The 25,570-nt window shown below is 47.3% G+C and overlaps 2 protein-coding genes across 4 annotated transcripts in view; one reads left to right on the top strand and one right to left on the bottom strand.

Moving 5' to 3' along the window:
* ATP1A3 (ATPase Na+/K+ transporting subunit alpha 3) overlaps window positions 1-7,155 on the top strand; it is a 69,175-nt gene extending 62,020 nt beyond the window's left edge. For both annotated transcript variants that reach the window (XM_087727489.1, XM_087727488.1), the window contains exons 20-23: window positions 2,559-2,689; window positions 3,823-3,924; window positions 4,042-4,133; window positions 5,293-7,155. In XM_087727489.1, coding sequence (XP_087583615.1) covers window positions 2,559-2,689; window positions 3,823-3,924; window positions 4,042-4,133; window positions 5,293-5,321 — 354 coding nt within the window. In that variant the 3' untranslated portion in view covers window positions 5,322-7,155. The remainder of the gene's footprint in view (window positions 1-2,558; window positions 2,690-3,822; window positions 3,925-4,041; window positions 4,134-5,292) is intronic.
* A 7,379-nt stretch (window positions 7,156-14,534) lies between these two features.
* On the bottom strand, window positions 14,535-23,835 carry RABAC1 (Rab acceptor 1). 2 transcript variants are annotated; one of them, XM_087727303.1, is made up of 6 exons: window positions 23,735-23,835; window positions 22,455-22,554; window positions 21,516-21,728; window positions 19,046-19,143; window positions 17,971-18,072; window positions 14,535-15,048 (listed from the first exon to the last, which is right to left on the bottom strand). In XM_087727303.1, exons 2-6 carry the CDS (start codon window positions 22,532-22,534, stop codon window positions 14,960-14,962), a joined length of 582 nt encoding a protein of 193 aa, XP_087583429.1. In that variant the 5' UTR covers window positions 22,535-22,554; window positions 23,735-23,835; the 3' UTR covers window positions 14,535-14,959. The 2 variants fall into 2 exon arrangements, with proteins under 2 accessions (XP_087583429.1, XP_087583430.1); XM_087727304.1 differs by lacking the exon at window positions 23,735-23,835 and adding an exon at window positions 23,620-23,720.
* Between the last annotated feature and the right edge of the window lie 1,735 nt (window positions 23,836-25,570).

The following is a 25,570-nucleotide window of genomic DNA, read 5'->3' as shown; positions in this document are numbered from 1 at the left end:
GCAAGGGGGAGAGAGAAAGGGGGACAGAGAGGGGCAAAAGTGGGAGAGAAGGAGAGAGAGGGAGAGAGAAAGGAGATACGTTCCTCTCTGCAGCCAAAGATGCTTTTTTGCAGGCTTTCTGTTTAATACCTTCCGCTCAAGCTGTGTCTTTTTTGCTCTCCATCCTTGGCTGGGTGTTGGCCCTCGGAAGTGCGATCGAATTTCAGAGCTGGATTTAGACATCCCCGAGGCCCTAAACTACGGGAAGTTAGAGACGCTGCATTTGGCAAGCGCTAAAAGAGAAGGAAGCCGTGGAAGAGCCGAACTTGGCAAACAGGCTGCCCAGATGCAGAACGAACCCGTGATGGGCCAGGAAGGGCCCTCTTTGACACATCACGTCACAAGGGATGTGAAAGCCCGCAGAAACAAAGCACATCTTATTTCATCCGGATGGCGTAAGCCGTAGAGGAGGGCTGAATTAATGGGCATTGTCATCAATTTATAATAAAAGCCCAACCAACAAATCACATTCCGAAATGTATAGATTTACAGAATCACAAAGTTAGAAGGGACCTTGGAGGTTTTCTAGTCCAACCCCTCCACCCCCCCTGTTCAAGCAGGAGACCCTATTCCATTTCAGTTAAAAAGTTGTTTAATCTCTTCTTTAAAACTTTCAGCATTGGAGCATTAACTTTAGAGGCAAGATATTCCACTGATTAATTGTTTTAACCGTCAGGAAATTTCTCCTTAATCCTAAATTGCTTCTCTCCTTGTAGTTCCCATCCGTTGTTTCTTGCCCTGCCTTCAGGTGCTTTGGAGAATAGTTTGACTCCCTCTTCTTGTGGCAACCCATGAGATATTGGAAGACTGTTATCATGTCACTCTGCTCCAGCCTGCCATCATGAAAAGAAAAAAAATGTAAAAGGAAAAAGGCAAGAGCTCTGAGGTCAGGCTGAGCTAGTTGCTGCCAGAGTCCCCATGGATGTCTCTGCTTAACTGTTTAAAAAAGCCTCTACAGGAGGAGGCAAGAGAACCACGTGCCTCATCTACATAAGGAATTTTCGGTTTTAACCCTTGCTTAACTCTGCTTGAGTGATCATAAAGTCAGACTAGATGAGGCACGTGGTTCTCCTGCCTCCTACTGTAGAGGGCACTTTTTAAGAGGCTTTTTTAAACAGTTAAGCACTAAGCAGAGTCACCCACTGTGACTCTGGCAGCAACTAGCTCAGCCTTTTTCCTTTTACACTTTTTTTCTTTTCGTGATGACAGTGGTGAGGCTCTGCCTCCCTTGTCTCCCTGACTGCATGTCCCTGCTAGAATTGGGTACTAGACATACCCAGTTCTGCAATCGTTCTTCATGTGTTTTAGCCTCCAGTCCCCTAATCATCCTTCTTGTTTTTCTCTGCACTCTTTCCAGAGTCTCAACATCTTTTTTTAAAATCATGGCGACCGAAACTGGATGCAAATATTCCAAGTTATGGTCTTACCAAGGCATGATAAAGTGATACTCAAACTTCAAGTAATCTTGATTCTCTTCATCCGTTAATGCAGCCTAGGAGTGCGCTGGCTTTTTCGCAGCTGAGAGCACAAGGCTGGCTCACATTCAAGCGATTGTCCACTAGGACTCCAAATTCTGAGATGTGGCTTCAAGACGGTGGGCCCCTAAACTGTAGTTTGCGTAGTGGTTTATCCTTGATCCAGTTTGGCAACTGATAGATATTGCCAATGTCGCTCGTATTAATTTGGAACGGAGCCTTTGCCGAAGTAACAGCGCAATCCACACCCTGCTCAGTGCCCATGACGTATGCAATAACAATAAAGCCCATACTATACTGTCGTGGCCCAGCAGGAGCTGTTGGAGCTGCCACCAGACTCCGACAGCGAGGGGCCCTATGAGTCGGCTCTGGAGGATGTGGAGGACCCTGGACAGGGTTCCGACTCCGAGAAGGGTGCCGAGAGGCTGGTTGGCCACCAGGAGGCGCCTGAGCCTTGGACCAGTAGGGAGGAGACAAGGGAGAGTGATCCGGACGCCAACAGTGAGTTGTTCCTGGATGCCCGGCACCGAAGAGCTAATAGGCGTCAGGAACAGTTGCGCAGTTACAGGAGGTAATTGCACTCAGCTGGTGGTCATTAGGCTCCTCTCCAGACTATAAAAGGACGGCTTGTGCACACGCCCTTTTTGCAGAAGTCAACGCATTAACTAATGTTTGATGAACATTTTTGTGAGCTTCGCAGGCTGGATTGCTGCCAGGGCTTAACTGTGCTTGATTGCTGCCCTGCTTTATCTGTGCCAATTTGCTGCCAAGGACCTGTCTGTCTGTGAATAAATTCCATAAAGTATCTTTGGCTTGGAGTGTTTTGGTGTGGGACGAGGGGTGTCAGAACACCATACTATAATTGCAGCAGCTGTCGCATACTGTGCGGAGTGAGTCAAGGAGAAAGGAAGAAAGCAGGAACGTTCATCTCCCCCTCGTCCATCTCCCCCAAGCGTCTAATCTTGAATTGAGACAGCGGGTTGTTGTGCACGAAAGCAAGACAGAGGGTGCAGATGTTTTGACTCCCTTCTGTTTTTCTCCTAGACTTATGAGCAACGCAAAGTGGTGGAATTCACCTGCCATACCGCCTTCTTCGTCAGCATCGTGGTGGTGCAGTGGGCCGACTTGATTATTTGCAAAACCAGAAGGAATTCCGTCTTCCAGCAGGGCATGAGGTATGGCGGCTGCCAGGTTTCCCATTTGCCAAAGAAAGGGCATAAAAACTCCCACCTTGCAATCAAGAAGGGAAGTTGTCCCCCAAATCCTCAGGGCAGTGGGGGTCTAGTCTGTGGAATCAAATGATTTTGATTCCCAGAAACTTTTTTTTTTTTTTTAAAAATAACTTATTTTATTTTGGGTTAATTGTTCTGTCTAGTCCAGTGGATTTGTGCAAAATAAATAAAAGAGCCAGGCTTAGAATGCGGAGGGTGAAGGAAGCCACCAGTTTTTCCACTGACTTGGTTAAACGGGTGGGAACGAAGCCATTATGTGAGAGGGAAGTGGGATGCTCGGTGGGAGGAGTGGCCCATTCAGATACTTGGGTGATGATGATTGGGCAGCAATGCAATTTTAATGTGATTCAGAGCTGTATAAGTACTGGTTATTTTTTCCCTTTCACACCTATCAATCCATCTCACCATCCATCCATCCATCCATCCAATATCATACTATTCTCTATCCATCCATCCAATCTCTCCTATCCATCATCCATCCAATATCATCCTATCTCCATCCATCCATCCAATATCATCCTATCTCCATCCATCCATCCATCCATCCAATATCATCTATCTCTATCCATCCATCCAATATCATCCTATCTCCATCCATTCATCCAATATAATCCTCTCCATCCATCCATCCAATATCATCCTATCTCCATCCATCCATCCAATATCATCCTATCTCCATCCACCCAATATCATCGTATATCCATTCATCCATCCAATATCATCCTATCTCCATCCATCCATCCAATATCATCCTATCTCCATCCAATATAATCCTATCTCCATCCATCCATCCATCCATCCAATATCATCCTATCTCCATTCATCCATCCATCCAATATCATCCTATCTCCATCCAATATAATCCTATCTCCACGCATCCATCCATCCATCCATCCATCCACCCATCCATCCATCCATCCATCCAATATCATCCTATCTCCATCCATCCATCCATCCAATATCATCCTATCTCCATCCGTCCGTCCATCCGTCCGTTCATATCTTCCTCTCCATCCATCTTTCTTTCCTTCCATCTCTCCCTCCCTCCCTCTCAATCTCTTCTCCCCACTTCTCAGAAACAAGATCCTCATTTTCGGCCTCTTTGAGGAGACGGCCTTAGCCGCCTTCTTATCTTACTGCCCCGGGATGGATGTGGCTCTCCGGATGCATCCTTTGAAGTAAGTACCCCGCTCATTCTATTTTACTTTGGGGAGGGGCAGGCTTGTTGGGATCTAGAGGACCGGGCAGCCCCTCACCCTCTTGGGCTGAACGTCTGCCTTCTCTCCTCTCCCCAGGCCCAGCTGGTGGTTCTGCGCCTTCCCCTACAGTTTCCTCATCTTTGTCTATGATGAAATCCGTAAACTCATATTGCGCCGTAACCCAGGAGGTGAGAGGGGGCCGGGAGGGCCGGCTGGGGGCCTGAATGGGCTGCCAGGTTTACAGAAAGATCCCTGCCTACATAACAGAAGCTGTCAATCCTGGGGTTTTAAAATAAGGCTTCCTGGTTTTAGTTCGGGGGGGGGGGAGTTGCATTTATTGGTCATTTTTCAGACAGTGCTAAGCAAAGTATGTTTTACTTTGAGGAATTCATGAACTAAATGACTCTCTTTTATTGTCCTGCACTTGGAGCCCCTCCCTTCCCCCTTTTTCCTTCCTTCCTTCCTTCCTTCCTTCCTTACTTACTTACTTACTTACTTACTTACTTACTTACTTACTTACTAACTCTTTCTTTTTTTCTTTTCCTTCATTCCTCCCTCCCTCCCTCTCTCTCTGTTTTCTTTCTTTCTCTTCTTCCTTCCTTCCTTCCTCTCTCCTTCCTTCTTCTCTCTCTTTTCTTTATTTTCTTCTTCCCTCCCTCATTCCTTTCTTTCTTTTCCTTCCTTCCTTCATCTCTTTCCCTTTTTTCTCTTTTTCTTTTTCCTTCTTTTCCTTTGTCCTTCCCCTTCCCTTCCTCTAATTCCTCTCCATTCTCCTTCTCTCTTTCCTTTCTCCCTCCCTTCATTTCTCAACGCAAGGCTCCGTTTTGAGGGCAGATGTTGGGGGGTTCCTTCTTATCCACCGTGCAGAAACGAGAGCGGTTTCTTCAGCTATTTTTCCCCACCGTTCTTCCTAACTGGCTATTTTCCTTTTTTTCATCACCTTCATCATCTTACCCAGGCTGGGTGGGGTGGTGCGTAAATAAGGATCAGAGGGAAACAGCCAGGAGGGCTCTGGATGCTATTTGGAAAGGGGTGGGGGTGGGGGCTAAAGAGCCAAGGTGGCGCAGTGGTTAAATGCAGCACTGCAGGCTACTGCTAGATCAGCAGGTCAGCGGTTCAAATCTCACCGGCTCAGGGTTGACTCAGCCTTCCATCCTTCCGAGGTGGGTAAAATGAGGACCCAGATTGTTGGGGGCAATATGCTGACTCTCTGTAAACCGCTTAGAGAGGCCTGAAAGGCCTATGAAGCGGTATATAAGTCTACTGCTATTCTATTGCTATTGCTATATTGGCTTGCAACAGCCATTCTGCAATGAATGCCTTACGGATATTCCTTTTTTCTTACAGGATGGGTGGAGAAAGAGACCTACTACTGAATCTCTCCCTGTGTCCACTGCTGGTTGCCTCCCCTGCTGGGGAGGCGGAATCTTGACCCTCCCAAATTAGCCCTCCCTCTTGCCCCCCCCCCTCATGACTATGAGAGATTGCAACACCAAGATCATACGTTGGGACAGAGGAATAACCAACCTAACCTCCTTCGCCCCCCCCCCATTCCTTTTCCCCCAGCCCTCCCCCACCCAGATGGGACACCTAACTCATCCTTTCCTGCATGCACGCCCCCCCCGTCTGGACACAAGGGAGGGACGCATGCCCCCCCCCACTTCCATCCCGCCTCTCACCCACTTCTGCTCTCTGCCAAATTCTGCTTCGGTTTCTAGAGGCAGGCTACGGGAAGAGAGCCCATGTGTGTGTGTGAGAGAGAGAGGGGGGGGGAAACATGCCATGGGAGGGTGTGTGTGGGTGTGTGTGTGGGGTGTCCATCTTTCTTAGCCTCTGCAAAACGTCTAAACTCCCAACACTCAAAATTCCCTCCCGGAGCTGGGATTGAACGCAGGGACCAGCCACTTCGAAATAAACTTGCCTCGGAGATGACAACCAAACAGGGGAGGGGGGGAGCAGGGGGAAGGATTATGACTCGGTTTCCGCTAGTAAGAGATTAGATTTGAAGAGGGGGGAGCTGAATTCATGCTCTCCTCACCCGCCCCCCCCAACCCCAGCCGTGCCAATGTGTTTCCCCCTTTTCCTTTCCCCTTGTGTGCACATGGGGTGAGTGTGTACGGGTGATTGTGTGTGCCTGTGCTTGTGCAAACGAGAAAGGACAGAGGTTCGCCGTGATTCGCTTCACGGCCCAGCAAAGCTTCCCGAACATCCTCGGAAACATCCTTCATTTTTAGACGAAAAAGCAGCGGGAATTTTTTGCCCCCCTTTCCCTTAAAAACCAACATGGCGGCTCTAAGAACGTGTGGACTTCAACGCCCAGAATTCCCTCAGCCAGCCATAGCTGGGGACTTTCAGTTCCCAGATTGGGACACAGGGCAGCCTGGGGAATTCTGGGAGTTGAAGTCCGCGAGTCTTAAAAATGGCCGATCTTGGAGACTTTCCCCCCTCCCTCCACCCTAACCCCTCGAGTCCGACTCTGTAGATGTGTAAATGAAAAACTTAAAACGGGGTGGCACCTCTTTCTTCTGCATGTAAATTTGCTCTGCTAGCATCTTTGGGGCAGCCGTTTAAGCCACCTTCCCTCCAGGGGGCAGCCCTGCGCCCATCGGAGAACAGACGGCCTTGTGGGGAGGGGGGAGGTTGCCCGCAACTGACCCAGGGGAGTGGGGTAACGTTTCAGGCTGTCTTCCCGTCGATGCTTAATGTGGCCCGCTCCCCTTGGTCAGACGCGCTCCTGTTTCTTGAGCCTGCGACTTCAGCCCATAGCCCCTTCCCCCCGTAGAGCAGGGGGTCTCCAACCTGGGCAACTTTAAGACTTGTGGACTTCAACTCCCAGAATTCCTCTGGGCTGAGGAATTCTGGAGTTGAAGTCCACAAGTCTTAAAGTTGCCCAGGTTGGAGACCCCCTGCCATAGAGCCCGTCTTCTAAACAGAGTTGGTGGGAGGGAAGGCGTCTGCTCATTCCTGGCGGGTCGAAGGCGGCTTGATCGCTCTGGGGCTGCCCCATACATCACACCCAGCCCTTATGTTCTTTGTAAGGTGGGAGGCGAGGGGAGCGGGGACATAAATGTCAGGTCGTTGTTTTCTGTCCCATCTCCCCTTCCCCTTTCGGGATTGTGTCGTCGTGTGAAACCAATCAACAACAAACAACAAACAACAACAACCCAACCAATTTAACAAATAATTAAAGAAGTGGAATATTTAATATGAGATATGTGGCCGCCTCATTGTCTACGCCAAGGGTGTGTGTGTGTGTCAGGTGCCTTGCGAAAGAAGAACTTCTGGTCCCAACCCCTTTTTATTAATTGACTGTGAATTCTGCTCGTTCACATCCAGCAAAGTCTTTCAAGGGAGGATTTACGGTCACAGACCTTATCTGGCTTGGGAGGATTTACAGTCACAGACCTTATCTGGCTTGGAGAGCTGCCAGGCCGATCTCTGCAGGACTTGGCAAGGAGTCTCGGAGAGTCACGAACCAATGCAGTGAACTAATGGTCTCCTGCAAACTCCACTCCCCTTTCGCTCCTCTTTTATTTCCTCTGGGAGGGGCCATTCATCGTCTGATCTTGCTCCCAAGTCGACCCCTGTTCTTTGGCTGTTCCCTTCATCTGGCAGCTCTGCGCATGTGCACACTGGGAACAGGCTCCAGCTGTTCTTCTGCCTCACTAATGTCTGACTCTGAAGGCAGCTGATAACTGCCATACAGCCTTGGCCCACTCTCTGCCTCCGACACAGAGCCCTCATCAGAGCCTTCCCCAGACTCCAGGACTGGCCCCTGTTCCTCTCCAACCTTCTCACTGTCCGACTCTGCTGTCAGCTCTGCTGGCCACTGGCAGACCACACGGGGACACTCCCCTCTACCTGTAATGCAGAAAGATGGGATGTACACAATAAAATTATGGGTTGTGCTGGATCAAAGCAAATCTCTGGAAGAAAAAAACAAAATAGGTGTTCCATTTGAAGACAACCGTGACCTCTAGAGCATAGGATTTGAACACGGCTCTCCCAAGACTTTCCATGCAATGAAAAACAGGATGCAAATACTATGGTTACAATGAAGCCCTCCAGAGACACTGAAAGTGACTGGGTGGCCGTATAAATTCCCTAAATTAAAAAAAAAAAATCGACACAATAAATAAAACCTAGAGCCAGCCACTCCTTAAATGGTGATTCTGCAGAATGTGAAGCCGGGGTTGAAAATGGCGTTCGTTCAAGAATCCTGTGTGGCTCTGAATGTCAGCCAATGTTGGTGAAATGGCCTCGGGATTGCGTTTTGATCAGAATAGAGCCGGAAGGGACCTTGGAGGTCTTCTAGTCCGACCCCCTGTTTAAGCAGGAAACCCTGGACCATTTCAGACAGGTGGCTGTCCAATCTCTTCTTAAAAACCTCCAGTGATGAATGTCTACGGAGGTTCTCAGCCATCAATGCCATGTTTGTCCCAAAGGTTTTTATTTTCAACTGGACTTTCCTTTGAAGATGTTCTGCTTCTCATCCCAACAAGCTTCTTCAGCTCCGGCTGGATGAGAAGCGAAACCTCTTCAAAGAAAAACCAGAAAGTCCACTTGCCTCTTGGAAAAAAAGCATCTTTGGGACTCTGGTGTTGAAGCACCCACAACTTCTGTTCCACAGGTTAATTGTCCTCCCTGTTAGGAAGCATCTCCTCCATTCCACGTTGCTTCTCTCCTTGATGAGTTTCCATCCATCGTTATTGTTGTTGTTGTTGTTTTTGTCCTGGCCTGCTGGTGCTTGGGGAAAATGAGAGGATCCCCAAAGTTGATTTGGCTGAAGAGAACCCCATCTAGTTTAGACCTCACTATAAAGGGGGGGGAGGGGGGCGGGAACAAGGGCAAACAAGCTTTATCCTTGGAAGCTTTCAAGAAGAGACTGGACTGCCATCTGTCCATATGGTGTAGGGTACGCTTGGGCGGGGATTGTGGGTGTGTTGGATTAGATCAATGCAATACAATACAATACAATAGCAGAGTTGGAAGGGACCTTGGAGGTCTTCTAGTCCAACCCCCTCCCTAGGCAGGAAACCCTATACCAGGGGTAGTCAACCTTTTTATACCTATCGCCCACTTTTCTATCTCTGTTAGTAGTAAATTTTGCTAACCGCCCACCGGTTCCACAGTAATGGTGATTTATTAAGTAGGAAAGTAACGTTACTTTATAAAATTTATAAAGTTTATTTACAGCAAACCCCTACCGCCCACCATGAAAGCTGGAACAACCACTAGTGGGCGGTAGGGACCAGGTTGACTGCCCTATACCATTTCAGACAAATGGTTATCCAACATTCTTCTTAGAGACTTCCAGTGTTGGAGCATTCACAACTTCTGGAGGCAAGCTGTTCCACTGATTAATTGTTCTCACTGTCAGGAAATTTCTCCGTAACTCTAAGTTGCTTATCTCCTTGATTAGTTTCCACCCATTGCTTCTTGTTCTGCCCTCAGGTGCCTTGGAGAATAGCTTGACTCCCTCTTCTTTGTGGCAACCCCTGAGATATTGGAAGACTGCTATCATGTCTCCCCTAGTCCTTCTTTTCATTAAACTAGACATTCCCAGTTCCTGCAACCGTTCTTCATGTGTTTTAGTCTCCAGTCCCCTAATCCTCTTTGTTGCTCTTCTCTGCACTCTTTCTAGAGTCTCTATCAAGGGCAGTGGTGCAATTTAATTTTTTTTTTTACTACCAGTTCTGTGGGCATGGCTTGGTGGGCGTGGCAGGGGAAGGATGCTGTAAAATCTCCATTCCCACCCCACCTCTGGGGCCAGCCAGAAGGTGGCATTTGCCAGTTCTCCAAACTACTCAAAATTTCCGCTACCGGTTCTCCGGAACCTGTCAGAACCTGCTGGATTCCACCCCCCTGATCAAGAAAGAGTCTTCAAACTTGGCAAGTTTAAGACTTGTGGACTTATTATTTATTTATTTGCATCAAGTATGAATTAGATAACCGATATAAGTACAGACATGATGATGAATACATGAAAGGAATACGGATACAAGGGAATATTAGGACAGGGACAGTAGCAGGGGTGGGTTTCAACCGGTTCGCGGCGGTCCCTGCGAACCGGTTGGTCGGCGAACCCGGAAGTAAGTAACTTCCGGGAACGGCAAAGGGACCACCCGCCCGCCCGCGCTCCTTACCCGGTTTTGACGAGTTCTGTGCTTCCACGCATGCGCAGGACGCATACAGCGCCTGCGCGATCCTCCAGGAGCAGCTGGAGCATCGCACAGACGCTAGTACGCATGCACGCACCGCGCGTGTGCATGAGGACGCCGCCGGCCCCGTTCCAACCAAACCGGTTGGAACGGGGCGAGAAACCCACCCCTGGACAGTAGGCACACTGGTGCGCTTATGCACGCCCCTTAAAGACCTCTTAAGAATGGGGTGAGTTCGACAGTAGACAGCCTAAGGTTAAAAGTTTTGGGGGTTCGGGAAAGAAACCCACATTCTCAGGTATTGCCTTCCAGGTTTTTGACCACTCTGTTACTGAAGTGAGTCGCATTTTCTCCTTCAACTCCCAGAATTCCTCAACTCCCATGACTGGAGGAGGATTTCTGGGAGTTAGAAGTCCACAAGTCTTAAAGCTGTCAAGTTTGAAGGCCCCTGGACTAGATGACCTACAAGGTCCCTTCCAACTCTGTTCATCTGTCTCTAAGGAGGAAAAACACTTAGAGGGAATTAATGCTTTGTCAGGCTTCTAGCATTTCGACTCTTTTTTCAAGATTCTACCTTAGTTTCCCTTGAAAGCTATTTATTCCATCACCCCTCTTGGCTTAGCAGTCTGCTGCATTAAGATACTGCTTAATGCGGTTCCTGTAATTGGATTAGGATGGGGAGGGGTTTTTTTCCCCCCCCCATCAGGGGTGGGAGGGAGGAGGAGAAGGTCACAAGGGAGCGGAAGGATGGAAAATAAGAAACACAGGGCTACCATGGTGATGATGATGATGATGATGATGTCCTCCTGCCTGGATTAACGGAGAGGCCTTGCGAATCCTACCCTTCCTGGGGGCGGGGTTGAAGAGCCGCTCAGATGAACCCCACCAACTCTCGTTCCTCTGAGTCACAGGTCGGAGATGAAACAGCTCTATAAATGGAAATGGTGTGACATGGAAAGAGTGAAGCAGCACAGGGGGAATTGCAGAGCGAAGGACGGAGGAAAGAGGTGGAGGGGGGGAAGGAAAATGACTTTTAAGTGCCATCCTTTTATTAATTTTTTTTTTATTTTTGTTACATAGACAACACATACCCACAATAAAAAAATGACAAAAAACAAAACAAAACAGAAAAAAAACACACACCAAAAAAAAAACAACCCCATCATCACATACAGCATGTCGTTTGGTTACAAGTGTTTTAACATTTATCATTCTTATACATTTATTATTTCATTTAATAGGTTATAATATACAGTTTGGGTTGCTTTGTTTACCATCCCTTCCTCCTGTTGTAACACCACCTTATTTTCCCTTTCTTTTCTCCCTCCCTCCCTTCTCTACTTCCTTCCTTCCTGCTCTCCTTTCCCTTCCTTCTTCCTGTACCTTTCTCCTACTCCTGCTCTTCCTCATCCCCTTCCTACCCTCTTTCCTCCTCTTTCCTTTCCATCCTCCTCTCCTTACTTCTTTCTTTCCACCCTCTCTCCCTTCTCTACTTTCTTCCTTCCTCCTCTCCTTCCCCTTCCTTCTTCCTGTACCTTTCTCCTATTCCTGCTCTTCCTCTTCCCCTTTCTACCCTCTCTCCTCCTCCTTTCCATCCTCCTCTCCTTACTTCTTTCTTTTCACCCTCTCTCCCTTCTCTACTTTCTTCCTTCCTCCTCTCCTCCCCCTTCCTTCTTCCCTTACCTCTCCTTTGCTCCTGCTCTTCCTCTTTCCTTTCCTACCCTTTCTCCTTCCTTTTCTCTCCCTTCCATCCTCCTTTTCTTTCCCTTTCCCTTTCTCCCTCCCTTCTCTACTTTCCTCCTTCCTCCTCTCTTCCCCCTTCCTTCTTCCCTTACCTTTCTCCTATTGCTGCTCTTCCTCATCCCCTTCCTACCCTCTCTCCTCCTCTTTCTCTCCTTTCCATCCTCCTCTCCTTACTTCTTTCTTTTCACCCTCTCTCCCTTCTCTACTTTCTTCCTTCCTCCTCTCCTTCCCCTTCCTTCTTCCCTTACCTCTCCTTTGCTCCTACTCTTCCTCTTTCCCTTCCTACCCTCTCTCCTTCCTTAAGTGCCATCCTTTTGGAATGCAAGAATGGTGAGCACTGAAAAGAGAAGAGCAGGAATGGGTGTTTTTTTTTAAAAAAAGGAGGCCACCATTTCATCTGATCTCCTGTGGCTGAACAGGAGAATAATGTGGTGGGGGGGGGGAAGGAGGGGAGGAGGGATGCTATCTGCAGATTTTCCTCGGCTGCATTACGTGCTAAAAATAAGCCAGTTACCACCCTTGTTTTGGAAAGAGTTCTGATTAAAAACGCCGCGTTTTGAATGGACTTGGCTCAGCGGTGAAGACGCTGAGCTCGTCGAGCAGAAAGTCCCGCAGTTCGGCGGTTCGCATCCCGAGCGCCGTGTAAACGGAGTGAGCTCTTGTTACTTGTCCCAGCTTCTGCCAAACTAGCAGTTCGAAAGCACGTAAAAAATGCAAGTAGAAAAAAAATTGGTGGGAAGGTAACAGTGCTCCGAGCGCCTTCGGCGTTGAATCATGCTGGCCACATAACCATGGAGATGCCTTCGAACAGCGCTGGCTCTTCGGCTTTGAAACGGAGATAAGCACCGCCCCCTAGAGTTGGGAACAACTAGCACTTATGTGCCAGGGGAACCTTGACCTTTACCTTAATCCCACTTGATTCAAAAATAGGCACCACCACCCCCCCACACTTAAAATGCTGGGTTTCCCAATATGTTGCCATCTAGGAAGGAGGAATAAGAACTCCAGAATTGCAACCCTAGTGTGTTAACAACTGGGGGTGGGGTGCACAGCTGGCTGGGGAATTCTGGGAGTTGAAGCCCACACATTTTCAAATGACCAGGATTGAGAAACAGGGCACTGGTTGCAAGGAAAAAAAAACAATGTCCATTGCAAAAAGGAAGAAAGGGAATTATATTTTCATATTATTTGGAAATTGTTAATGCAATGGGGAGGAAGGCCCGTAAATATGTCCACCATCGCCCATTTTTTGAATAGGTTGAATATGAATATGTTGGGCCACCCACACCTGAGCTGTCAACATTTAAATAACCACGGTACAATGAACCCTTTGCCATCTGGTGGTCATGCCAGATATTGCACCCTATTTCTGGCAGCCCCAAGAAAAACCATTAATTGCACACTCCACTTACACCCGGATGGGGTGCAAAAATGTTGTGTTCCTACGTGAGTGCTCTTGAAAGAAAATCACCTCTCATTGTAAATAATTAAGGCATCTTTCTTGTGCCTCTCCTGAAATACTCCCTATTTATTTATTTATATCCCACCTTTATTGTGTTTGTGTGCGTTGTATTTGAGCTGATAAATAAATAAAGGGAGACTAGTATAGATCTATTTCAAGCTATTTAGCTCTCATCAGCTAGCCATACCCTTACTGGGATTGATAGCCGATGAGAGCTAAATAGCTTGAAATAGATCTATACTAGTCTCCCTTTATTTATTTATCAGCTCAAATACAACACAAATGTAACAAAGGCAACAGTAAAAATATTGGCTTTCTGTCTGGATGGTCTCTTGTGATGAGCCGATAGACAGAGAAAGGAAGCAGTATGCCTCCTCCCATATTTGGGCATACCAGGGGTTGTGACACTAAATATATGTGTGTGTGTGTTTTCAAGCAAATGTGGTACACAGATGTCTTAACTCTCTGGGAAAAAAAATACTGCGGGGGTAAGATACCTCTAACACCCCTTGGGGAGGGGGTGTTCTGTTAAGATACAGCCTGTTGTGCCTTAAAATGGCTTCTGCTGTACTGCCGTAAAATGGCTCCTACTGTAACTGTACAGTGTAGTAGAATTGCCACGGTAATGGCTTCACAGGAAGGGTGGGTTGCTGCCGGCATCACTGCCGGTTTGGCGTGCAAAAAATTACTGCCAGCGGCCGACAGGCCACAACAGGTCACTAAATGAAACTGTTGCAAGATGAGAGCTACCCGTATGCTCCATCGAGGCAGTGATACTGCAGAGGAGACTTAACGGGAGCTTTAAAAAAAATAAGAAGGTCTCTTCTGTACATTTTGAAAAGATTTCCATAAGAGAAGATGCCTCTTCGTTATGTCCCGTGCGAACCAGCCTTAACGATGCTTCGAATATCAAAACGCCCCCAAGCTATTAAAAACGAGACGATGTCAGAGCGCCTGGATTAATTTACTGAAGGGTCACAGTGAAGAGACCCAGCTTGATGGCTTTGCTCTTCCGATATCCCATCTCTGGCAGATCAACGCGGGCAGCCGTGGCACAACGCCTGCGAGATGTCATTTCGACGCAGCGGCGCTGAATAAGCTGCAGACCTTCGGAGTCTGGGAACTGAGCGGTGTCATCAGGTATATAAGGCTTGAGGTCATCCTGTGGGTCACTGCAACCTTGGGCGGTTACACGCGTTAAAACACTCACAAGGAGGCATGGATTAATGTCACCGTTTTCTTTAATGCAGCCGATCAGCCGGCAGGAGGAGGCAGGAGGATTTTTGCATGGGGGGCTTCTAAGCTACGGGGAAAGCAAGGAGGAGATCTAAAAACTTACAGAGGGGAGAATCTCGCAGCGGCATTCTACTACATACGCAATGAAAAAATTTAAAAAAAACACGGCTACTGGGAATTAGACCTTCAGAGATGGAGAAATATCTGGGGGGAAAAATCAGAAACGGAAGGACATCCTCGATATAGGGGAGCCAGGGGGCGTTTTCAAGATCCGGGAGGCATTGCAGTTTAAGTCGGCATCTCGATCTGGAATGAAATAGCAGCGATTGGGATACGCAGGCAATGTAACAGCCAATGATTGGGGTAGGGGAGGGGGGCAGATGGGCTCGAGAGGAAGTTCTGCAGCTTTTTTTTACACCGGCTCCATCTGCAGCTCGTCGGTCTCGGCGGATTCCAGTTCGTGGAAGGCGGCGTGGGAACCAATGACGACCAAGGTGGCGCCTGCAGAGAACGACAGGAGAAATCCGTGGGAAAGGAGGCCACGGGGCGATCTAGCTCGTCCCCGTCTCGGGTTCACAGCGATGGGACTTTTCGTCTTAAGAGCTCCTAAGCATCTCTTGGGGGGGGTGGGTGTTCAAACTTGATTTCATTGAGGGCTGCATCAGGATTGTGTTTGACCTCGTGTGGGGGGGGGACAACAGGCATGGCCGGGAATGGGCAGGGTCAGGGTAGGCGTGGCCAGCTCGATGTCACTCACGTCAGGGGCACCTGTGGTGTCCAAGTGCTAAGGCGGGACTTTCCTGAGACCCTCCCTCTCTCTCAATATATTCTCCTTCCTTCTCTTCTTTTTCCTTCCTTCTTTTTCTTCCTTTTTCCTTCTCCTTTCTTCTTCCCTCCCCTCTTTCCTTATTTTTCCTTCCTTGCTCTCCCTGTCTTCTCTTCTTTTTCTTCCCTTTTTCTTCTTTCTTCTTCCCTCCCCTCTTTCCTTATTTTTACTTCCTTGCTCTCCTTGCCTTCTCTTCTTTTTCTTCCCCTTTCCTTCTCCTTTCTTCTTCCCTCCCCTCTTTCCTTATTTTTCCTTCCTTGCTCTCCTTGCCTTCTCTTCTTTTTCTTCCCTTTTCCTTCTCCTTTCTTCTTTCTTCTCCTCTTTCCTTATTTTTCCTTCCTTGCTCTCTTCCCGTCTTCCCTTCTTTTTCTTCCCTTTTCCTTCTTTCTTCTTCCCTCCCCTCTTTCCTTAGTTTTCCTTCCTTGCTCTCCTTGCCTTCTCTTCTTTTTCTTCCCTTTTCCTTCCCCTTTCTTCTTCCCTCCCCTCTTTCCTTATTTTTCCTTCCTTGCTCTCCCCGTCTTCTCTTCTTTTTCTTCCCTTTTCCTTCTCCTTTCTTCTTCCTTCTCCTCTTTCCTTATTTTTCCTTCCTTGCTCTCTTCCCGTCTTCCCTTCTTTTTCTTCCCTTTTCCTTCTTTCTTCTTCCCTCCCCTCTTTCCTTATTTTTCCTTCCTTGCTCTCCCCGTCTTCTCTTCTTTTTCTTCCCTTTTCCTTCTCCTTTCTTCTTCCCTCCCCTCTTTCCTTATTTTTCCTTCCTTGCTCTCCTTGCCTTCTCTTCTTTTTCTTCCCTTTTCCTTCTCCTTTCTTCTTTCTTCTCCTCTTTCCTTATTTTTCCTTCCTTGCTCTCTTCCCGTCTTCCCTTCTTTTTCTTCCCTTTTCCTTCTTTCTTCTTCCCTCCCCTCTTTCCTTAGTTTTCCTTCCTTGCTCTCCTTGCCTTCTCTTCTTTTTCTTCCCTTTTCCTTCCCCTTTCTTCTTCCCTCCCCTCTTTCCTTATTTTTCCTTCCTTGCTCTCCCCGTCTTCTCTTCTTTTTCTTCCCTTTTCCTTCTCCTTTCTTCTTCCTTCTCCTCTTTCCTTATTTTTCCTTCCTTGCTCTCTTCCCGTCTTCCCTTCTTTTTCTTCCCTTTTCCTTCTTTCTTCTTCCCTCCCCTCTTTCCTTATTTTTCCTTCCTTGCTCTCCCCGTCTTCTCTTCTTTTTCTTCCCTTTTCCTTCTCCTTTCTTCTTCCTTCTCCTCTTTCCTTATTTTTCCTTCCTTGCTCTCCCCGTCTTCTCTTCTTTTTCTTCCCTTTTCCTTCTCCTTTCTTCTTCCTTCTCCTCTTTCCTTATTTTTCCTTCCTTGCTCTCTTCCCGTCTTCCCTTCTTTTTCTTCCCTTTTCCTTCTTTCTTCTTCCCTCCCCTCTTTCCTTATTTTTCCTTCCTTGCTCTCCCCGTCTTCTCTTCTTTTTCTTCCCTTTTCCTTCTCCTTTCTTCTTCCCTCCCCTCTTTCCTTATTTTTACTTCCTTGCTCTCCCCGTCTTCTCTTCTTTTTCTTCCCTTTTCCTTCTCCTTTCTTCTTCCTTCCCCTCTTTCCTTATTTTTCCTTCCTTGCTCTCTTCTCATCTTCCCTTCTTTTTCTTTCCTCTTTCCCTTTCCCCTTTCCTGTCCTTCCCTGCACGCTCATTCTCAAGGCGGCCCCGGGAGCCAGATCTAAGCATCCCAAGGGCTGGATCTGGTCCGTGGGCCTTGAGTTTGACACCCCTGCCTTAGGGTAAAAAACTGGATGAACCCGAGTAGGAAAGGAAGGGAAGATTCAAACACACAATGTGATGGAACAGAATCCCAGAGAGCAGAATTTAACGGGGCTGCTCCTGAGATGGGCCTTTGTAAAGTTAAGTCCTTCACCCCTTTTTCACAGAGAAATCCGCATAGGTGCTCTTCTGCAAGGAAGAAGCAACAGGAGGAGAAAATTGGAACACTTAATTTTACAATTAGGCTTGCAATGGTTGCTGTGGCAACAATGAAAATACCCAAAGCCCTAATTAGGGACCGTCAACGGTAATCAAAACTGGATTAAGGCCATCGAACACGCATGGTTCAAAATATGAGCAAAGACAGAGGAGTAACGATAAAAGAGAATATTTGTAGCTCAAGAGTTGAACTGAGGAGTCCTTGATGCTCTCTGAGCTTGGTGGTTTTCTGCTAGCACTGATGATGTTACCTAGTTTGGGAATGAAACGTCTGCAAGAAAACCACCAAGCTCAGAGAGCACCAGGGACACCACTGAGCTCCTCCTCCTCCCTTCCTCCTCCTCCCTTCTGCAAACCTCACTCCCTTCTAGCACTGATGATGTTACCTAGTTTGGGAACGAAACGTCTGCAAGAAAACCACCAAGCTCAGAGAGCTTCAGGGAGCCCACTGATGTTCTCCTCCTCCTCCTCCTTTTCCTCCTCACTTTCTCCTTCTCCTCCAACCTGCAAACCCCACTCCCTTCTAGCACTGATGATATTACCTAGTCTGGGAACGAAACGTCTGCAAGAACCCCTCCAAACTCAGAGAGCCCCCAAGGAGCCTGCAGCCAGAGGAGGGCAGTCCGCCCGGAACGGCGTTTTCTTGTTTACTCACCCAGCACCCAAAAGACGGCTGAGCCAGCGCCCGCCAGCCAGAAGAAAGGAAAAGAGACAGCTCCGGCCAGACTGTATTGATGGGCTGTGCTGAGTTCTCGCCCTGGAGGGAAAGACAGTTCAATTAGAAAGAAGGCTGGGCTTCAACTGTTAAAAAAAGAGAGGGAGGGAGGGAGGGAGGGAGGGAGAAGGAGAGAGGGAGAGAGAGTGGGAGAAAGGGAGAGAGGAAGGGAGGGAGAGGGAGAGGGAGGGAGGGAGGTAGGGAGGGAGGGAGGGAGAGAAAGAGAGAGAGAGAGAAGGGGACAGCCTTGAATGCTTGACTGAAGAGATGCCAGCTTTTGAAGTCAAATCTTTGCTTTCTGTGGTTTAGAAATACATGAGAAGGCTGAAGCCTAGCAAAGTATGGACATTTGTGCAAGATGGACACTGTTCTTGTTGGTACAGCACCATCTGCTGGTTATTCTTGGAACTTTCGAAGACTTTTATTGTCAAGATGAGGTGGCAGGCTGAACCAAAGTAGGCCTTAAGCCTGAACCAAACTAGGGTCTCATGATATTAAGCTTTAACTGTTCACATATAGGAATTGCAAAGGTTTGCTTTTAGGAAGTCGGCACATGAAATCTGCTGAAGCAAAGTCTCTTATTTTAATGTATCTGCTGGCTTGACTGTAAATCTGTCTGGAAGACACATTTTAGTTCCTCAAAATGTATGCTATGTTTGACCGTTGGCTGACTATGTATTATAACTTCCTGCAGGCATAATATTGCTGTAACTCAAGGGCAAATCTTGAGGGGTGTATCCAAAACTAACAGATGGCTTTAGCTAAAAGCTAAAAACTATAAAAGGAATTTCCTGCTGTCATTCGGGGTTCAGGCCATTGCTTCTGAACTTGCGCAATAAACTTTTTCCTTCTCTGAAGAGCTGGCTTCTGTGTTCTGTCTTTTCCACAACAAAGAGAATGCTTTTTAAGTTTGCTAGCTAATGTAGGGGTCTACAACCGTGGCAACTTGAAGCCTGGAGGCTCCCAGAATTCCCCATCCAGCAAAGCCCCGTGGGAGCAAAAGATTGCTACTTACCAAGAAGAACAAGCTGTGACTGTTGGGTCTTCAAGTACATGATGTAACAGGCCCCGAAGAACACCGCAAGCGCAATCAGGAGTAAAGGTGAGGTGATGCTGACAGGTGGGAAGGAAAGACCAGTGGGGTTAAATGCAAACAACATGGAGGAGCCCACTAATTTTCTTGCTAATTCCATGGAATTAAAATTGAATTAATAAAAACCTGGCTAAACCCATTGCAACTAAGAATGGAAGACTTTTGTACATATACAAAAATAGAATAAAATAAAGTAGAATAGAACAGAACAGAATAACAGAATTGGAAGGGACCTTGGAGGTCTTCTATTCCAACCCCCTGCTCAGGCAGGAAACCCTATACCACTTCAGACAAAGGGTTATCCAATCTCTTCTTAAAAACCTCCTGTGTTGGACTACCCACAGCTTCTGGTGGCAAGTTGTTCCACTGATTGATTGTTCTCACTGTCAGGAAATTCCTCCTTAGTTCTAAGTTGCTTCTCCTCTTGATTAGTTTCCACCCATTACTTCTTGTTTTGCCCTCAGGTGCTTTGGAGAATAGCTTGACTCCCTCTTCTTTGGGGCAGCCCCTGAGATCTCGAAACACAGCCACCTTATCACCCCTGGTCGTTCTTTTCATCAAACTAGACATACCCAGTTCCTGCAACCGTTCTTCATATGTTTTAGCCTCCAGTCCCCTAATCACTACTTGTATATTTGGGTTAATTAATTAATCCCTTTACAGGTTTCCTTGGTGGCTATTTTCTACATTTTCTGCAAACTAAAATTGTATATGCCTGGGAACAAAAGGTGGATTATTTACTAGGCCCTGAATGCTCCCTAATGTGCCTGAGTACAGGCCACTCAGAATCCTTTTAGCAATAGCAATAGCAGTTAGACTTATATACCGCTTCATAGGGCTTTCAGTCCTCTCTAAGCGGTTTACAGAGTCAGCATATCGCCCCTACGGTCTGGGTCCTCATTTCACCCACCTCGGAAGAATGCAAGGCTGAGTCAACCCTGAGCCGGTGAGATTAGAACCGCCGAACTGCAGTTAGCAGTCAGCTGAAGTGGCCTGCAGTGCTGCACTCTAACCACTGCGCCACCTCGGCTCTTTTCCTTGATGTATATTGTAGACAGAATCTTATTCGAATGAGCACTGAATCAGGAACAAAGAATCAGGCATTTGTAGCAAACGAAGGTTATCTGTGGTAATGTCACGATGCAAAGGTAACGTCACTGTGTATTATTGCATCCCAACGTCTGATCCAAGAATATCAATTGTCATTTTTTGCTCATGACAAAGGTTTGACCCTTCCAAGGTGGCGCAGTGGTTAAATGCAGCACTGCAGGCTACTGCTAGATCAGCAGTTCAGCGGTTCAAATCTCACCGGCTCAGGGTTGACTCAGCCTTCCATCCTTCCGAGGTGGGTAAAATGAGGACCCAGATTGTTGGGGGCAATATGCTGACTCTCTGTAAACCGCTTAGAGAGGGCTGAAAGCCCTATGAAGCGGTATATAAGTCTACTGCTATTCCTCATCCCCTTAGGCACAGATGCCCGTGGGCACAGAATGGGACTCTTCTGCTGATCTCTTTGGGTCTTTTACATACAGCTGACAGCATACAGGTGCAAACTACGGGAGGGAACATAGGGGAACACATTTCCCATTTGTCCTTCCCCACAATTGGGGGCTGGAAGCGTCTTCTTGAAATGCATGTGTCGAAGGAGCAGAGTTTTGAGTGCATGGTCGGGACTGCCAAAGGTGGTTCAAGGGATTGCCCCGGGCTTCGGGGACTTTCACTGCACAAATGAAGGTCTGGGAGCTGTGGTGGCGCAGTGGCTAGAGTGCGGTACTGCAGGCTACTTCTGCCGACTGCCATCTGCCTGCAATTTAGCAGTTCGAATCTCACCAGGCTCAAGGTTGACTCAGCCTTCCATCCTTCCGAGGTGGGTAAAATGAGGATCCAGATTGTTGGGGGCAAGAGGCTGACTCTGAAAACTGCTTAGAGAGGGTTGTAAAACACTGTAAAGCTGTAATGATGATTTAATAGCTGACCGGCTGCTCTAAGGCTGTAAACCAGGATGATGAAATGGGAATGAGTCAGCAGGGTTACTGCCACTTTAAGAAGCTGTATATATAAGAGAGGCCACGTGAGGGCATCTCTCTCTCTCCTCGTTTACTTCTCTCCATTGTAGTTCTCCATGAAGAATTGAAGATTGATTGATTGCCTAGTATTTTCCTGACACGTGTATGTATGTATATATAAGTCCTGTATTTAAACCACAGTTTGAAAGACAAAACCTCTGTGTACTGTATTTTGCTGCTGGGTTTTCTCAAAACACGCTGTGCATACTCTGACAAAAGTGGTATATAAGTAGGTGCTATTGCTATCCTCAGTGATATTTGCAGCACAGAATCAGGAGAATTCATCATCCCCACAAGTAAACAAAGAAGCAATGAAATCTACTTACAGGCAATAGACGATAAGTCCTAGGAAGACAAAGACGTAATTGCTCTGGAAATATTCCACGTTGCGGACAAGCCGTTTACACAGCACCCCAAAATTCTGAGGCTTTGCAAAACGCCTCTGGTCCACAAAGTTGGCCCAGGGGCGAATGGTAGCCCGACGCTGATCTAGCCATTCCTTAGCTGGGCCTTGGGGCAAGAGTGCTGGGATGTTGATCCTAGAAGGGACACAAAGTCAGAAGGGCACGAAAGAATTAGAAGAATGGTCTTCACATAAACATGGGGGGGAGAAGGGGGGGAATCCAGCTGCCTTTTGAAAAGCAACTTTGGGACCACCATGACCTGGTGACTAGGCATGTCAGTTCCCCAGCTATTTTTAAAAAGCAGTGTTCCAACTCCGTTGTCCTCAAGAGTGTTAAATTACAATTCCTCTTAAGGAATTTCACTCAGACAAATTGGCCATCAACAGGCACATAAACAACATTTATATACCATTCAAAAGAGACAATCCAATGCCAAAAAGGAAACAAAAAGACCCAAACATCTTCTCACCAGCAATCAACACCCAGTTGAACAGAAATTAACACCAACATTAACATTGGACCAACAGTCAATAAATAAACAATACCCCAATCAAGGAACTACCAACCCAGACGAACAACAGTAAACAACAATCCAATCAAGGAACCATCAGCTCCACTCCCACCAACATTGACAGGGCAAGCCACTAGTATATAAAATGAAAGCAAATCCTATTCCCTTCTAGCACTGATGATGCTACCTAGTTGGGTAATGAAACGCCTGCAAGAAAACAACCAAGCTCAGACAGCATCAAGGACCCCACAATGCCTCTTAGCTGTGATGGCTGGGGAGGATAGGAGTTTGTATTCAACACTTTAAGGGTATCCGGCTAGAAAAAGCAAAATGATCTTGTCATAACTTACTTGTTGCTCAACAACGCTCCGGTTGTCTCGACCTCAGTGGCTGCATTAAAGAGATGTTCTGATCCAGTTTTACCAGCCATGGTAAATTAAGACGGAGAAGCTGTATAGAGAGAGAGATAAGGGAGTCAGGCACAACGATGGTTGGTTGAGGCTCAAAACTGACTCTCATGGTATTATCTAGAGCCATCCAGAAGATCATGTCATAAATATATATTTGGATATAGAAGGAGAACTCTGCTCACTCAAAGTCATTCAACTGGCTTTCATATCTAAGGCAGGACTAGAACTCACCACCTCCTGGTGATTGGCCCAAAGTCCCCCAGCTGGCTTTCATGTCTAAGTCAGGACTAGAACTCACCACCTCCTGATGATTGGCCCAAATTACCCCAGCCGGCTTTCATACCTAAGGCAGGACTAGAACTCACAATCTCCTGGTGATTGGCCCAAATTACCCCAGCCAGCTTTCATACCTAAGGCAGGACTAGAACTCACAATCTCCTGGTGATTGGCCCAAAGACCCCCGGGCGGCTTTTATGCCTAAGGAAGGACTAGAACTCACCACCTCCTGGTGATTGGCCCAAAGTCCCACGACTGGCTTTCATGCCTAAGGCGGGACTAGAACTCACCATCTCCTGGTGATTGGCCCAAAGTCCCCTGGGTGGCTTTCATGCCTAAGGCAGGACTAGAATTCACAATCTCCTGGGATTGGCCCAAAGTCCCCCGGGTGGCTTTCATACCTAAGGCTGAACCAGAATTCACTGACACCCCCCCCCCCCTTCTAGCCTGGTGCCTCCACCATTACACCATATCAGGAAATTGCACTAAAATAAAACATAAAACACATCATTTTATAATGTCTTGTGTCTTTACTAAATAGCCCTCATCTTCTTTCCTTGCCCTTCCTCTCTCTTTCAAGCACCCTCCCTTTTAGAAACAGCTAACATGGGCGTCTCTCACAGCCTTTATCAGGCCAGCGCTGGAGACTGGATGCTGCCTCCTGCCCCATCCTGGCACAAATGGTGCCTTCGCCCCTCTCTCAGGATGATGAGCCCATATGGGGCGCCCCAACTAGACCGAGCTCCTAATTCGGCTGCCCCGTGAATCCAGCATCGGGTGTGTCTCCCAGGTTTCCCGTCCGCAAAAGAACTTGGCCGCCGCGTAAAACCTTTTCTCCTCCCGGGCATCCGCGACCTGGGACAAAAAAAAGCGCCCCCTGCGATGCTGCGCGGTCCAGCCTCTCCTGCATCCGGGGTTGCCCCTGGCAACAGAACCTCTCTCACCTCCAGCGGACCCCAATCCAGCTCTTCGGCGGAAGCGACCGGTCTGCGTGGCAAGGATAGGGCGGGCAGGAGCGCGGATGTTTACATTCCTAGGCGCGGAGCCTACTGGGTAATAGAGTCTTTTGTGGCCACCTACTGGCGAGCTCAGTCATTTGCATCCATAGCCGTGGTTTTTTTTTGTTCTAAATCTATACTTTTTTTGGCGGCGGGGGGGGGGCGGTATGTTTATTGGCTGTGTTTAATGCATAGTGGGGGAAATAACGGGATCACGCCTTTCCAGCTGCTCTTAGCTTGGAAGTTATACTGACTGGGGATGATGGATGGTGTAGTCTTCTGCACATCTGCAAATAATACTCGTCGAGATCTGGCATTGCTTACAGCAACTGTTAGCAATGATATTTCAGTTCGCTGACTTTGGCAAACCACATATTTTGGTTCCCCGGGACTCCGCTTCCTATTCTGTATCCTGGTTAAATAGTTACTGACTTTCAATCTTAAAGCCAACACACCATGCATGCTAAAATGCTAAAAGATTGGCTCTAATGAGTTGTTAGTTGTAAATCCTTATTTTTATAACAGCTAGATTACGCTTGACTAAGGAAGTGTCTCAGTTCTGCATTTTGTTGTACAAATTCAGACAGTTGCAATATGGTTAGGAAAATCTTGCCGTTATTTTTCCAGTCAGCAGATGAAATCTGTTTTTCTTTCTTGTCAAGAAAACCAGAACAAAAAATGTGTTAGGCTTCCTGATTCACAACTGCAGCAGACACAGCAGTGTTTCTAAGTCCCCAGATTTAATATGTACAAATAGAGCAACTCTCAGAATTTCCCAGTCAGCCATACTGGGCAATTTGGGGAATTGAAGTCCATACGTCTTAAAGTTGCTGAAATTGGGGGTGGGTGGGTAGGTAAAACATTACCGTATACTAAAGCATGTGGGATGTGATGGCTCAGTGGTTAAGACACTAAGTTTGTCAATCAGAAAGGTTGGTAGTTTGGTGGTTCGAATCCCTAACTCTGCTTAAAGGAGTGAGCTCCCGTTACTTGTCCCAGCTTCTGCCAACCTAGCAGTTCGAAAGCACTTAAAATGCAAGTAGAAAAATAAGGACCACCTTTGGTGGGAATGCAACAGCGTTCCGTGCGCCTTTGGCGTTTAGTCATGCCAGCCACATGACCACAGAGACATCTTCGGACAGCGCTGGCTCTTCAGCTTTGAAATGGAGGTGAGCACTGCCCCCTAGAGTCAGCAACGACTAGCACATATGTGCAAGGGGAACCTTTACTTTTATACGAAAGCAACAAAAAATTGGAAGACGTTTGATAGCTTTTTTTCTTGTAAATTGTATTAAAAGGCAGAGCTTTTCATCGGCTGCCAAACAATTTAGACGGATGTAGGTTTTTAGGCTGGAGTGAGATTGTGCCCCAGGAGAAATTGATGACTGGCAAATCCTAGAAACGGAGGCAGTATGCATAAAGGGTGTCCAACCTTGGTGACTTTAAGACTTGTGGACTTCAACTCCCAGAATTCCCCAGCATATAGCTGGCTGGGGAATCCTGGGAGTTGAAGTCCGTAGGTCTTAAAGGTGCCAAGATTGGAAACTCCTGTACTACAGCATGGTTTTCTGCAAAATTCATGCCAATACAGATTCAAGGATGAGTGGATAGCACTGTAACTACATTCTGGGAAAAAGCCAATAATCAAAGGAGCTGACACCCTGCTTAAAACCCCCAGTCTTAATATAGGAATACCCCAACAATCAATGTTCATAATGGAGTTTATGAGCCCTGACTGTAATACAATGCAGAGTTACTGTACTTAGCAAACTCCACTGAACT

Source organism: Thamnophis sirtalis, unplaced genomic scaffold (assembly GCF_051295495.1).
Source record: "Thamnophis sirtalis isolate CommonGarterSnake01/CBP01778 unplaced genomic scaffold, rThaSir2_p1.2 scaffold_13, whole genome shotgun sequence".
Classification (NCBI taxonomy): Eukaryota; Metazoa; Chordata; class Lepidosauria; order Squamata; family Natricidae; genus Thamnophis; species Thamnophis sirtalis.
The sequence above is the reverse complement of the archived record's forward strand: the minus strand, read 5'-3'. Positions and strand labels throughout refer to the sequence as shown.